Source organism: Rutilus rutilus (genome assembly GCF_951802725.1).
Source record: "Rutilus rutilus genome assembly, chromosome: 23".
Lineage (NCBI taxonomy): Eukaryota > Metazoa > Chordata > Actinopteri > Cypriniformes > Leuciscidae > Rutilus > Rutilus rutilus.
In genome coordinates, this window is record NC_140233.1 from 17841716 (window position 1) to 17858153 (window position 16438).

At 40.2% G+C, this 16438-nt stretch overlaps 1 protein-coding gene across 2 annotated transcripts in view; it reads right to left on the reverse strand.

Annotated features, from left to right (window-relative positions):
* The window catches only part of roraa (RAR-related orphan receptor A, paralog a), a 290534-nt gene that overhangs the window by 61757 nt on the left and 212339 nt on the right, over positions 1-16438 (reverse strand). Inside the window, exon 1 of one of the 2 annotated variants that reach the window (XM_084397569.1) lies at positions 1967-2115. The exons of the other annotated variant lie outside the window; for it this stretch is intronic. Within the exon in view, the coding sequence (XP_084253695.1) occupies positions 1967-1997 (31 nt within the window). The 5' untranslated portion in view covers positions 1998-2115. Of the gene's footprint in view, positions 1-1966; positions 2116-16438 lie in introns of those variants that run through there. 2 annotated transcript variants of the gene reach the window in all.

A 16438-nucleotide genomic window follows, 5' to 3' on the forward strand; every position in this document is an offset into this window, starting at 1 on the left:
TACTGAACAAGGAGGCGTTAGCGTCTGTAACGACATGCCTGTCAAATGACTTGCAAAGCAAACACATAGTAATTGCCTGACGTGAACAAAATGTGGTTTCACAGCGAAATCAGTGTCACAATCAGTCGTGTGCTCTGATAATGATGCCGAACTGAAATCCCTCAAAATTTGAATATGATATTTAATTATATGAATCCATTTACAAAATCAATAAAGGGTCATTATTCATGATTTTTAACTTTCAACAATTAAAATTAAATGATGTCTTTTTCAATAGAAGACGTCTAATAATACACAATTGTAACCGAGTCACTGCAAACGGTATCAATTTCTGTAAGACATTAGGAAATCTTTTATTAAACAGTTAGACACACTGTAGATGTGGTTTGGTTGTAAGATAATGGATTCCTCCAGTCTCCAAGAGCTCTATTTTCAGTTTGTAAGCCTCTTCAGAACAACCCACACATGAGACCCGGGGTCAGAGGTTATCTCATACACCTGCTCCAGCTCCACAACACACAATTTGCACGTTCTTACCCACAATCACACACACACACACTTTTTAACAGCCACATGCATGCAAAAAGCAAAACCCACATGCTCACTTAGAACAAGACGCTCTCATATTAAGATGCCGGTGAAGGTTTGAACAATCCCAACACTCAAAAGATCAGAAAAAATAGCTCATAAAACATGTGCTTCAAGTAATTCCTTGTCGGAAAATTTGCATAAATATTTCATTATGCAAAAGACACATAAGAATGGCTTAGCGATGCATTTTGATGCAGCATAAAAACTCATTAATACATATAACGCGTGCTATTTAGCTCAGCATCAACATGCAGATACCAGAATTACGAGCCGGTTCAGTGTTGTGGTAATGCAATAACTGCGAGTGCAGTGGAGGTGAACTGCCGAAAAGCTTTCAGTGGGAGATTCACGGAGAGGGTGCGAAGGAGAAGAGTGGTGTTACCGCGGCTCAACACCAACATCCATTGCTTTTTCCACTCTCAACACCTCTCGCCTAATACAGAATGACAGCTGTGTGTGTGCGCGTGCAGAGAGGAGGGTGTATGTGTGTGTGTCTGGCGGCATGGAGCACTAATGGATCGGAGAGTGTATATGTATTGTAAAGTGTATATACAAAAGAAAGACTTCAGATGAAAAGGAATGAATATGAGCATGCAGGTTATCCAGCCTAGAGGAGGCAGATGAGTGTGTGTGTGTGTGTGTGTGTGTGTGTGTGTGTGTTATGGCAGGGGGGTTGGGACCACTGAGCAGGATTACGGAGGCATGATCAACACCAGTATAGTGGTGTGGCGTTCACCCTGGTTGTTCACGGGCCAAAAAAATAGGTCAGTGGAACACGAAACACGCCGACGTCAACCCAAAACTACTGGCAGTCGACATGTCCTGTGTCCTGACTCAAACTCTCCTTGACCTCTTACCTTCGAAAACACACACACACACACACACACACACACACACACACACACACACACACACACACACACACACACACACACACACACACACACAACACAAACTCTTGTTTCTGACTTGGAACAACGAGACCCCCATTTCTTGAGAAACTGACTTACTTAATATAACCAACCAAGTAAAAATATTAAATTTGCTTTCCACTGCAGCTCAGGAATGGGAAAAAACAGGTTCCAGCATCTTAACAGCCTCTTTTTTTTTAGACATTCCACTGCTTTAGAACTTTGTCTGACTAACTTAATTTCCCTCCATAATGGAAATATATGACAATGCCACAACTTAATTCTACTGGAATGAAAACATGCATCTCTCTCTCTCTCTCTCTCTCTCTCTCTCTACATGAGACGCTCAAACAGAGAGTTGGCTGACTATAAATAAAGCCCTTTGCAGCTCGACTCGCTTGCACAAAAAAAAGGAAGTTTACAAAAAGGAGAGACAAAACCCCAGCATGCTTTTGTCCTCTTACCTTTCATAGCTGAAATCACAAAATACATCATTAAGCTCGGCGGTCCATAGGCGAGCGGGTCTCGAGGAGTGCACTGCTGTTTCAGCAGCAGCTGGCCAGCATAGCTCTGCCGCTCAGCTGCGCTCGCATGACCACACCACAATCCATGTGACTCTGACATCAGCGCTCCCTCGCTGTTGGGGCCCGCCCTTGGGTTGGGATTGGCAGAGGAGAGGCCAATGAGAGGGAGGCGGGAGGGGAAAAGGGGGTTGGGTCTTTTTCTACAGAATGCAATGGCTGTGACCGGAGCCGATGGGATGGGGTGAAGGGGAGGGGGGGTGAAGGGGAGGCTGTCACTGTCTCTTCTGCTTTATCGCCAACAAGAGAAAGTCATAACAGAAGCACAACACCAAACAAGGTTTTTTTTTTTTTTTAGCTCTCAATCGTGATGGTAGAACAATTGCAAGAATGTTTAGTGTGATGCAAAAAAAATTATATTTCATTGATTAAGTAGCCTATTGTAACGTTGTTATTATTATTATTTTTTTAAAAGCTTCAGCTAAATTAAATAAACATGTCATGCACAACCTAGAACCCAATTGTAACCTTGAAATGTACAATTTATGCATTTTGACAAACTATCTAACAGCTTTGTACAGTATGCAGATAGATGATAGATAGATGATAGATAGATAGATAGATAGATAGATAGATAGATAGATAGATAGATAGATAGATAGATAGATAGATAGATAGATAGATAGATAGATAGATAGACAATATTTATAACTTGTATAGAAAAAAATTCTACATTTAAAAAAAAGTTGACCTCACTAATCAACTAATTGGTTGTCGAATGACTAGTTGTGATCTTATTCCCTAAAAAACAATAAGTAGATTGTACCATTGTGTAATTTAGTGGAAATACATTTTTCACAGGGCCCTGGACATGTCCCCAACCGACAAGCGCCCTGCCATCCCTAGTATATATATTTTACCATGCCAATAAAGCTGCTGAACAAAACAGGAGGGGTAGAAAAAGGCAAGAGTCAAAAAAAATGTCATGTTTTTCGTTTGTCTTGGCGCTGTGGCGGCAGTCTCTCGCTTCCTGTGTGCTAATATTAGAGGGGCAGATGAGGCTGCAAGCAACTCCAGATGTTTTCAGAGAGAGAGAGAGAGAGAGAGAGAGAGAGAGAGAGAGAGAGAGCGTGTTACTGGCCGTCTCTCTGACCTCCCTCCAGGAGGCTGGTTTCATCTTTTCCTCTCTCAGTGCTCGGTGTCCTGCCTGCTGAGAGAGGTGCTCACACTGGCTGCCCTGGCAGCTGAGCTCCAGAAGATAGCAGGAGAGAGAAAAGAGAGAGACTCATCCTGATCCTTCCACCACACAGTGACTGTCTGATGAGTTTCACTATCTCACCATCCTTTTCATTTTCTCTCTCCATCGCTCCGTCGGAGACCCCCTCCCCCTCGTGAGCTCTCTCTCTCTCTCTCTCTCTCTCTCTCTCTCTCTCTCTCTCTCTCTCTCTCTCTCTCTAATAATCTGCTCAGGCTTCTTAGCAGCTGGCTGCTCATGATTCTGGTCTTAGAGAGAGCTGGCTCCGGCCACAAACCAAACCCAGCTCCATTTTGAGCCCCTGCTCTTCTCATCTCTACCCTAAATTAATGTGAATCTGAGATAGCAATATTTCAGTGCATTAAAAAGAAAAGAAAGTGTGTGTGTGTGTGTGTGGGGGGGGGGGGGGGGGGGTCATATTATTGAAGCATCTTCTATAATATACCATTAAGCTGTTTTTTTTCTTTTTCTGATGCTATTGTCGATGTAATGTAAGTAATAATATTTACATTAATTAGGTAATGAATTAATATGCCCTCTAATAAAAAAAGAAATAAAAAAACAATCATTGAGCAATCTTCTAAAATGTACACCATTGTCGAGGAGTTTTTTTTTTTTAAATAGGGTTTATTCCCTATTTAATTATAATTTAAATAATTTAATTGAAATAATGGATTCATGAATTATCAAATCACACACACATTGGGTTTCCATGTTTTATAGGGACTTTCTATAGACATAATGATTTTATACTATACAAACTGTATATTCTATCCCTTTACACTAAACCTACCAATCACATAAAACTTTCTGCATTTAAAATTTTTCCAAAAAGCCTTAGTATGATTGGGGGCCAAAAAATGTCCTCACAAGGACAATAATTTCTGGTACTGCCATCAATGTGTGAACATTTCTGTTTTAATGTTTTACTTTAATAGAAACTATTTGTAGCAAAGTACATTTTTGTTTAGAGTTATAAACATATATGTATGTGTGATAGGCTATGGGTAAAATCACTGTTTACCTGAATGGCTATGTTTGCTATGCTAATTTAACACTAAATGAGCAGGAATAACTGCTGTGAATCCCTGAAAAAAAAAAAAAAATGCAAATACACACTCCACACCTGATGCCATAAATCTCACAAATTACCGTCTGATCACGACCTCTTGTGTGATCCATTAGAGGCTGCGAAAATAAATTAACTCATGTTATGTCAACACTAATCCGTCAACGGTCTCCGCTTAATAAGCAAAATATAATTTCCCCTCCATGATTATCAAATGAGGTGTATCATAGCTGAAAATTAGCCGCGTCGAAAGTTGCATTAGCCGGCGTGGAGGTAGTTTAGCTCGTGTCACGCTGTGCTGTTAGCATTAGTGTTAGCGCTGGGCCTCTATTAAGCTACTGTGTTTTTTGACCGTGTGGTACTCACGCTCTTTGGATGAGTCAGTCCAACTGCAGCTTGTGGTAAGGTTAAACTGCTCTTCTCTGTTGAGATACTTGCGGTCGGTAGGTAAACAACAGTACTGTGGTTAGAGCAGACTGCTGAGAGAAAGGGTTTCAGAACAGCGTGCCTCTGGGCAGTGCAGTTCAGGTGAACACGTGTGTACGTGGAGTGGAAAAAAGGCTACATGTGCACTCGCATGCAAAAACCTACACAGCACGTTTTCTTCTTCCTAACCCTTTAGATCTCAGTACGATAACCCACGATTAGACTTCAAATGTGTTATCAGTAATGGTGAAAAAAGATGTCTGTGGCTTTGAGAGTTACTCATAAAAATGGAAAGTGGAACATTTGTCAGATGTGTGATTGTTTGCAGTTGTGATTGAGTGCAACTGTAGCTCATACAACTTCTCAACTTTGCATATACAGTACATTATCACATGATATAACCACTACGCCATTCATTAATAGCCGATATGTATCAGACAGTAAAACTGATATACAAAGCATTGCTCTCCACAAAATACTAGGCATTTAGACCAGCGAGGCATGTCAAATCACACTCTGTAATTTCCTAGTATGTTCCCAACCAGTCACTGGAGAGACGTCGGCATCTACAAGGCGTCAAAAATCAAACTGTGAAGAACTGCAACAATCAACGGAGGAATTAAGTGGTGTTAATGACAACAGCTGCCACCAGACAGGCCTCGTCTTCTCCGCTCAATGCCCTGGAATGCATTTCTCTCTCACTTTCAATCCTGGCTTTCCCAAACTCAGAACCAAGGGCTGTGGAGTTTGATGGAAGTCTCAGAAGACGCCACCTATTTTCAGGCAATGAATTGATTAAATTGGTTTGTTCAATCACATACTAGCCCCAACCCAGTGACCGTGAATTGCCAAGTAGGACACGTTCCTGGATCAGCATCCTTAATGGTCCTGGAACCTTCTAATCAACCGATCAGATTATAGGGATAGGGATAAGGGGTTAGGGCTCAAGGGCTTGAACAATGTTCTTCAAACTAAAGCCACTTCCTTCAGATTCAGGGTTGATATTTGGGAAAGGGTTAGGAAAGATACTTTCAAGAGGAACGTTGTTCCAGGACCAACAAAAGTTGTTGATCCAGGAGCATGTTTTACTTTGCAAAATCATGGTGACCAATGAATCTAACCCTAAAACCGGTCGCCTTGATTTTCCTTGATCCTGGAATAACATTCCTGTCCAAAAACATAGTCCCACCCCTAAACTTAACCCTAACCATCACTTACACCTGAAATAAAAGGGAAACGACTGGTGAATAAGAATGGTGTCCCTAACCCTGGTTTAAGGTGTAAACTTGCCATCTACAGATAACTTATCGATCAAATCTGATTGGTTGTTTGGAATGTTGTTCCAGGATCGTTTACAACTTGGTGAAACCACAATAACCCTCTAGAACAAGAGGGCAAAGATTGGTTGGCAAGAATATTGTTCCAAGAACAACAACAGATGTTGATCCAGGAACATCCCTCTTTTGTAAATCACATGAAACATAATATGAGGTGAATGAGCACAGTACAACCTTTGTTTACACCACGTTTCATGTGCCGTTTTGCCTCAAGCATAGGTGCAATACAATCTGGTTCTTCATAAAACATAAGTAAAGAAACCTAACCCAGCAAAGCGATTTTCTAAACAACTTATATCAATTATTGGCCCAGCGTGGGTGTATCCCTACCACAGTACAGCGAGGGCCAAAGGTGGACTCTGTCAATCTTTCCCCGTCTCTCTCCATAATCACAGCAGCCCTAGTCAAGTGTCTGGCTCTCCACCTCCTGATTAATTCAAGCAAATGTATTTATTGTAAACAACCCCTGTGGGATGGAATTCAATTGAGAGGGGACGCAGAGCATCCACTGGTGCCCCCGAGGAGCCAGGCGGAGGACTGCAGCCGATAATGGGCTCATTAGCAGTCTGTCAGTAGCATCCCACGCACGGGCAGAACAGCAGCTGATCCTCTATCCTCTTTAACTCTTGCCTCTCCTCAACACTGAAACCACAGCATGGAGGGAAGGAGTTTGCTTTAATGAAACACATAGCATGTGATCGAAGACAAGATGAGCTCTAAATGGCCCTCATATAAGTGTGAACGATTCATAAGTACATTATTCGAAAGATGGTGCTGTAAAATGTAGGAATTTAAACACTCTCATTGAGGGTTTTATCATGCTAACAGTAGCATGCTAACAGTAACTCTTAACAGTGACTGTTAACAAACTAAACCACTCTCATTGAAGTTCTGCCTCTAAATTCATCCACTATAAACAAGCTTTGACCTCACCTCACCAAACAAATAGTTGGTTTTAATAAAACTGACACATATCCTAATTATTTCACACGGAATATTTTGTTTTATTCTGAAATATTATGGAAGTTAAATGTGTTACGAAAGTCATTTCTTTCAGCACCCAGACCAGCCTGCACTGCAATTTCGTCACAAGTAGCTATAACTTACAATGTGTTTCTCAGCACCCAAAACCACATCCTTGCATAATATGCACAGTAATCTGTGTGCTAGTCACCTACTCTGTTTCAAGGTTTATTAAACGTTTCCCTAAACCCAGAGGGAAAGTGAAGAGGATGATGGTCTCACAGAGACAGATGCCACATACGTGACAAGAGATTCCTTCTAGAGCTCACAGGAAGGAACTAAAATCAATCTATCAACAACATACATCGAACAATATAATCACCTAGAGGCCAAAGCTACTGCTTTATCTGGATTAAGCCAAGAGTTTCTGTTACAGACCATCCTGACTGGAGTAACAACAGATATATCACAGAAGTGGCACTTTCTTGCAGTAATGCTGAAAGTGACAAGGCAGCCAGTTCAGACCATTACTGAATTAACAAGTCACCCCTAAATACACACCAACAACCTCAATATGAATCCGTTTAATATATATCTATATGCCGAAGAGTGCGGGAGCACAATATCAAACCGTAAGCGCACGAGCCCATATAAAACAATCATAAACCAATTTAGAGCCATTCCAGGCAATTTCCTGTGGCTTCCATCTGAGAAGAGGACTTCAATAAATCACTCCGACAACAAGGGGAATATCTATTTCCAGGATAAATAGACAAGACTATTGGGCTTCTTTTCGTTGAAAGAGAGGGAGACGTTACAGAGGGAGTTCAAACACAAACACACACACACACACACACACCAAAAACACAACAGTGAAAGGATTTAGAGAATTCGTATGTTTTTGAAACACTGAGTTCATTTTCCGAAATTTTAGTACTGATGTTTGATCAGAGACTTGCTTAACCACCACCACAAAAAAAAAAACTTTCTCACATCATCATTAAAAAGTAATCTCTGAAATCAGCATCGGGGTGTTCGATATCTGAAGACCAATTTCTTACTCCAAATGTCACATTTGAATCTCACAGAAGACGTAGAAAGGGGGTTATAAGACCAAAATGAATCCCCTCATCAAGACCCAGACAAAAAGTGCTCCCAGTAGCATCGAACAAAACAAAAAATGGGCCAATTTCTTCGTTAGTGTGCGATATAATGACACTATGCTCCAAAGAATGACTCAGCCTCAGTTTGGGAAGCAATTATTGAAAATGGGCCAATATGATTGGTTTCATTGCACATTTTGGATACCACTTTGGGGAAATGGCTTAAAATAAAATATTGCCAAATACCCACTTTTTACTGGAACATGTATGAAATATTGAAACTTAACTCTTTCCCTGCCAATGATGGAAATTTCCAGCTTTCACTATTATATGGTAGGGGGCGCTATTACACATCTTCTTAAAGAGTACTGAATCTCCTGATCAAAAGACATGTGAAGAAGAAGCAGAAACAAGCAATATCATATGTAAGCAGATGCATATGTAAAATAACGCGATCACCAAATGAAATGTCGACCCAGCAAGAGCTACAGGACTGTGAAGCATTAGGGGTGTTGATGGACTCGATCTACTCCATCTATGTTTTGATCATCGTTCTCAATCCGATTCAGACGTATTCTTTGACAAAAACGCGATTTTCTCAGCTGTTTGCTTTTTTATGAAACTTACCCACATTCAAGTGTTGATAAAAAGGAATGCATGAAGCTAGAATTTTTATTTTTTTTTGCTTGTAAAGCAGAGGGTCTGTTCTTTCTTGTGATATATTGCATATTCAGACAGCCATACAACAAAATATTCTGGAGGCCATGGAACTTTTGTGAAAATGATAAAAAAATGCTGGCGGTGGCTGGCAAATATTTTCATAAACGCTGGTGGGGAAAGAGTTTTTCATGTTTCATATTTAAAAAAATGTAGGCCTTTGTTGAAACTCTTTATAGGGATTTTATTTTCTGACTTAAGAAACATTTCTTTTCCCAAAAACATTTACAAAATCATCAAAATGTAATTGTGCTGTAAGCAAAGATTAATAATCAACAAAATAAAAGGAGCCAAGTCACCAGACGAAACGTCTAGAGCAAATACAAACAGACTTGCCGAGAACAAAGCACGGAGACCAGAGACAGAAAGCTATGTTTGACATGTTACTCAAACAAATCTCCAATCCTCCTCTACACTGAGTGTGTTTACTTCAAATTAAATTTGAACCCTTCCAGGTATTAATAATATGGAGACGTTTGGCAGTAAACAATTTGATAAGCATTAAACTCCCCTTGTGCTCAGTCTAATTGAAAACATCAGATGGCCCCAAGCGGCTGTTTGCTTGCTGTTGCCGTCGATGTTGTCGCTGCTCGGTTAGTTTTAATAGAGCAGAGATGTCAAACCAATTTCTTTGTCTTTGGGCATTTTCTCGTGTTGCAGACGTGGTTGAAAGAGACAAACAAATAAATGTGTTTATGAGATTAATTTGAGAGCGGTGAGAGAGGCAGTCAAGGTGAGCTGCGAATCGCTAATAGCAAGGACAAAAAAAATAAGAGAAAAAAATGCTCAGAGGACCGAGGTGAAAATACTTCAAAAATGAGAATAAGTGCCTCAGGTGTGGGATCCTATTTAAGATCATATCAACCGATAGATTAAACCGACTGGAGAATGTGTGCTTCACTATGGTAAATGTGTATCGCCTTAGAGCTTAAGAAAGGAGAAAGGTTCTGTCTTGAAAAATATGCGAAGATCTCATCCAAGTTTTTGGAAAGAGAGTTAGAGAGTTTGAGAGAAGGAGACAAGGAGGAGGAGGAGGGGACATAACACCATGTACCGGGGTCTGAACCGGGGCCAGGAAGAGATGTTCAGCATCCTAATGATCTCTTTCTTCCTCCCCGTGAAGCTGCTCGAAACTCCCTTTCCCCGAAAAAAAAGGAAGCGGAGGTGATTGGGAGGGGAACCTCGTCTGCGTCTCCACAGGAAGTAGGGCAGGCGATTTTGGGTGTGATAATTACGGTCATAACTAGGCATGAGGGATAGGTAATGGCCCTTCTTATCCTTCATGTGGATAGTCGGCGGTCGCGGCGACTGTCGCGGGTAAAAAGCATGATTATGTTGTTCTTTGCGCGCCATGACTGCTGTACGAGCCCTGAAGACTGCTGAAAAGGGCAGCGGGGGAGCGTGGCCTTTGAGGGGGAAGTTAACGAATGAACTTCATTATTGAGGAGCATACCGGGGAGACCCCCTGGAGCGGGTGATGTATTACCCCGTGTCAAGAAAACATGCAACGCCCTCCCCCAACACACACTACATCCTCAATGCCAAACGATTACATCAAATCTAAAAGAAGGGATAGGTGAACAGAAAGTTTACTTAAGATTGCATGAAACAGAGTAACAGAGGATAAAGGCATTCATACACACACACAACTGAAAATAGGGATGTAAACATAAGTTTACTTAAGATTTTGTGATGAAAAATAAGAATAATACATGAAATTGGCAGCTGTACATTATAAAAAAAATTCTGAGTAAACTTAAAAACCCAAAAAACTGTTTACTTAAATGGAAATGAAAAATAATAAACAATTTTGTAAAATGGAGTTGAGTAAAAAAATTTACTTTAGGAGGTCATGTGAAAAATAAAAGAATGACGCAAGAAAATGGCAGTTGTACATAACAACAACAACAAAAAAAATTATCAAAACAAAAATGTTTACTTCAAATGGCCTATGAAAAAAAAAGAAGAAAAACACCAATGCGAGAAAACGGCAGCTGAACATACTGGGAAAAAAGAAAAAAAAAAGTGAGCAAATGTTGATATTACTTAGTTACATAGAAACATAAGATATTTAAATAGGAATTTAGTGAAAAACAAAAAAACTTAATTTGCATATACATGTTGTTGTTGCTTAGTTATATGATGTATGAAAGTACTTTCCAAACTATAAGGTCAAACTGGTTTTCAACCACAGCTGTGACACGCAATAACTCTTCTCAATAATTTTGAAGTCGGAGGTGCGTCACTTTACCACATCGCTCTACCATAGAGGAGCAGACCGCAGAGAACCTCCACCTCTCAGAGCACAAACTCAGCTCATTTATTAGGATTTACATTGTCCTGCAACTTACCCTCCAACTAAAACACCATTATATTCCCGCAAGATACCGTAGCTGTGGGAGAGGCTTTTCTCCTCAAGATTGAGGGAGTTCTTGAGGCTACGATACTCCTTGAGTTTGGCCCTTTCGGTAGGCCCAAAACAACAGTCTTTTTCTTTCTCCCCGTCCATTTTTAAGCTTCTGGTCAGAGGGCTCTCAGCTTTTCTCTTTACTGTTGACTTATGAGTTAGCCAGGGATGTTTGGGAGCTATTTATCACGGGCCTGGCTCGTCCTGCACCCTCACACATTAGTAATGTTCTCCACCGAGGAGTAGGCCTGTCACAGCTCTCTTCCCCCGGAACCTTTGAACAAGGTAGGTCACGGCGAGGCCTCGTGCATGCCCCACTTTTAGTACTTCACGGCACCTTTAAATTCGCCCAGGCCCGGTGCGGACAGAGACGTCCTAGGGGCATCGTGGGTACTGAGTGATGCTCTTGCGACTTGAAACGGAAGAAGCGACAGATCTTTTCTTCCATATACAGCGGATTATTGAAAAAAGAAAAAAAATGCAGGGTGGGATTTGCTTCAATCTATCGATTGTTGTTTGGATGTTGAGATGTGTGTGCGGCTATCAAAAGTGGAGGCTGATGAATGAGAGCTTGAAGGGGTCGGGTTTAACCGAACTAAATAATTGGAGAAGTCCTGCATACATCACCAGAAAGAAGTCTGTCATTTTTACTGGAAGTTTCAGTAATGACATTTTGGTTAAACATTACTAGGTCAAAAGAAATAGTCAAAAACTTTACAATAAGGTTTACTTAGTTAACAGTAGTTAATGGATTAGCTAACAATGAGAAATATATTTTTTTGTACAGTGTTATTAATCTTTGTCAATGGTAGTTAATGCAATTACAACTGTTCACTGTTAGTTAAAGCAGAACTCGGCAACTCTAGTGAACTCTAGTCACTGATTTTCCCTTTTGTTGTCGCATGTTTTCCCCACGAGCTCCCCCTACAGCTGTGGGGGGGCGTATATTTCACAACACGGTCGTAAAAACTCACTTGCGGCGGCCTCCTCCCCCTCTCTACCGCTGCTCATGTGCGTTTGTTTTGATCGGAGCAAGCCAACTGTATCGTGTGGAGCTATGTCTACCGAGGTGGGTAATCTGGTAATACATCATACATGCGTGTGTGTTTATGTCGAATTGCCGTAAAGCAATTCGTGTTTCGCGCTCGTTCTCATTCTCGTTCTCGCTTCTCACGAGACTTCCAATTTCTATCTTGCCGGGACGGTAGTCCCCAAGTTGCAAGGTTGGTTTTCCGCCTGGGAACGCTGGGGGGAGCGGGGAAAGTCACCAATATCACCAGAACAGGTTGTTTAACCATCCAAATGATTTCTAGACAGTTTTATTAAGTTAAAAAAGTTACCAAGTTCTGCTTTAAGGTTAGCGCAGATCCATTAAATAATATAAATGATCCAAGTTTCACTATTAACTAGTTGCTTATTAGCATGCATATTACTAGGATATTGGCTGTTTATTAGTACTTATAAAGCACATATTAATGCCTTATTCTACATGACAATTTTCTACATCCATTAATCCTTCCCAATAACTAAACTTAACACATACCTTACTAACTATTAATAAGCAGTAATTAAGATTTTATTGAGGTAAAAGTTAATGGTTAATAGTGAGAATTAGACCCTAATCTAAAGTGTGACTATACTAACTATACAACTTTTTATTTTAATAATGAATTAGTAAATGGTGAAATTAACATGAACTAAGGTTAATAAAGGTGACACCATGTTGATAGTCCACTTTAGACATACTACTAACTATAAGTAACTTTGCAACTACACTAGAGTATTAGTAGACGTCTGCTTGATTTTGATGGTTCAACAGAAATTCTACTGACTATAAGTAACTTTGCAAGTACATGTCAACTTATTCTACTAACCCTAACCTAACAGTCAGCTAATACAGTAGCAAAGTTACTAATAGTAATGTCTAAAGTAGACTGTCGAAATAAAGTGTAACCTTAATAAATGCTTTAGTAAACTAATGTTAACAAAGTGTTACCAAACATTTTATATAAAATGATACGATGCACGATGGATTTTTTGTTTTTTCATAATAAAATCAATAACATGCATTTAGAAAATAGATAGGCTGGATTTTCATTTCATGCTGACATTCAAGCAATGCATTTCATTACATGCATTACCTGGGAGCCGAACTTGAAATCTTGCCGCTTCTAGCGCAATGCTCTACCAATTGAGGTACAGGATCTCAAAAGACATCTCCTATAATAAGCAAACAAAGCGGCAACCTCATTGGAGGAATTTAAAAAAAATCCCCCAACCTTAAGACCACTTCTTATGTCTCTTCCTGTTTTCAGATTTGTCATTTTATTTTCTGTTTGGACGACAAATGCTGTTTGAAACCAAAACACAGGATTAAGGGATAAAGTTGCTGTGCGTCGACCTTGATTCAGTAATCCAGTACATTATTGGGTAAATGTACATTTGTCTCAGGAACACATCTCCTAGAGGAGTGTAATCTCTCTCCGTTACGACAGCTTCTTAACGCAACCCAAAATGTGATGAGCGCTTCTTTCTGCAAATCAATCTAACTTAAAATTCCTCCTGAGCTATTTGTAATCTGCGAGGCTAAGGAATGTAATATTAAAGGCCCTGTTCACAAATGAAACATTGATTTCTTGTCTTCTGTGAAACACAAAAGGAGATGTTTAGCAGAATGTCCTGGCTGCTCTTTTCCATACAATGAAAGCTCCAAAAATCACATAAAAAGCACCATAATAAAAGTCTGAATTACGTGTACTTATATTTCAAGTTTTCTGAATTCATGCCGAATGGATTTGCGTGAGAAACCGACCAAAATGTGTCATTAAAAGCATGTAGATGAGATTTGAAAGCTACAGTACAGTGGAGCGGAAAATTATAGAATTTTCAATTTTGTTTGTAATTTTCGAGAACTATTCACTTTAAAGGGTTCTTTATGTCAAAAAGCTATACTGTTTTTCTGTGTTCGTCTGCAGTGTATACGGCAGGATGCAACCGATTTGAATTATGCAAGCAAAAATTAAAGAGGCGAGTTCTTTAATGACCATGTGGTGAAAAATGAAGTTGATCTTTGGAGCGAGTCCACCACATCATTAAGGAGTCTGCCACTTAATCAGAATGGATACAAAGCCGGCAAGGTGCTAAGTGCGCAGGTGGAGTCGCACTGACAACCGCTGATACATTAAAACGCAGTGAGAAAGAGGGAAGATGGTACAGGTAGAGGAGAAAAAAAGACCTGAAAAGGACAAACCAGCCAATGTTTTCCTTCCTCTGTATTAAAAGAATGGTTCACCCAAAAATGTACATTCTGTCGTCATTGCATACCTGTTTGACTTACTTTCTCTAAGAAACACACAGATTGAATAATGTGCCGGTCATTGCTTTCCATGCAATCACAAATAATGATATCTGTATCTTTCAATCCTCAAAAAGGATGTATAAAACTGCTCCATATGACTTATGTGCTATATTTTAAGTACTCTGAAGTCATGATAGCTTTGTTTTGGGTGAACTATCCATTTAACACAACTTTCATTAGGACCAAAAGATAAACACAGCTATAATCTCTCAGATACAGCTTCTGCAGTCTGTTCTTCTGCAGTTACAAAGTGGTTTTCCAATGGTTTCTAAAGTATCTATAATTTGAAAGACTGATGTCTTTGAAAACCCCAGTCTTTTGCATGGTTTATTCAACAAAATTACAAGTGAATAATTTAGAAACAGAAGTTTTACAAGGATAATTATAGTTCTCATTATTCCAGAGTGCATAATTGTCTCTGCACTTGTACAGTTATTGCCATTGTAACTCACATAATAAAGATGGTTTGTGAAGAGGCATAATTCTTAAGGTTCATCATAATATCCTTATTTCCACAGTTACTCAACTGAAGATTATGTATGTTTGGGATCGTAAGATTTGTAAAAAAAAAGTTTCTGAAAATCTCTTATGCTCACCAAGAAAAAGAACATTTCTTATAATTATCAATATTGAAAACAGTTGTGCTGCTTCATGTTTTTGTGAAAACCGTAATACTTTTTTCAGGATTATTTGATGAATAGAAATTTCAAAAGAACAGCATTTATTTGAAACAGAAATCTTTATTGTCACTTATATTGCTGAATAAAAGTATTGTTTCAAATATAAATCAAATATTGGTCAGAATAAGCTGCGATGTGGACCAGGTCTTACGCCATTTAGTCAAAGCTCTGGCTGTGGGAGACTAGGTGTGTGTCTTCTGTGTATGTGTGCATGAATGTGTCTGCTTGCACGCACCAGACCGTAGAGGAAGCTAATGATGGCACAAGGACATTTCATCAGCACCATCTTAAACATCAGCAGTCAGCCTCCATCAGTGGCGTTCATATCTGCCGGAGCCAGATGACCTCCGTTTCTGTCCTGCCCCATGAATCAAAGCCCTCATTTCATGCTGACATGCTGCACTTGTCGGCCACTGGACGGCTGCGCGAGACAGAAAAGTGATGAGACATGGAGAAAGTGGGGAGTGACAGATAACCCGCTTTAGCTTGTACAAGGCCACTTCACCGAATGGCAAGGCAGGTGCGCTATGGTGCCGCCCAAATGCCCACGCAGGCACGTGCCTGTCCACTGTCACTTGCTGCGGTCTGCAAAGTTGTAATCCACCTTAGCAGATGGAGCTCTGTATACAATCCACAACAACAAACACGCATTGTGTGCATGACACATGTCACTCGCCGTTGTTTTTCTAGGCTGACATCTCTTCACAACAAGGTCTTTCAGGTTCAGAGGGACTCACAAAGGGACAGCATGGCTGGAGAAGAGCTGACGAAGCTGAGGACGGCACAAAGCATGCCCACCACAGAGGGGAAGAGACAGATTATGTGACTACAAAGAAACTGAAGGGGGCCCAGTACCCATCCTTGAGTAACCCCTACTGTAACAACCCCATGCCAGACCCCAGCCTGGTCAAAAAGGACACAAAAGCAACCATCATGTCAAACCTCTCTCATTTAGAGAGCTTCAGCCAAAGAAGGTGATGGAAGAGCAAAAAAAAGCCTTGCTTCAATTTATACAATTTATGCAAAAAAAGCCCATTCACTAAGGCCCATTTGCAATTCGGCAAAATGGCCGACCATAATGCTTTTGCTGAAAAATGACG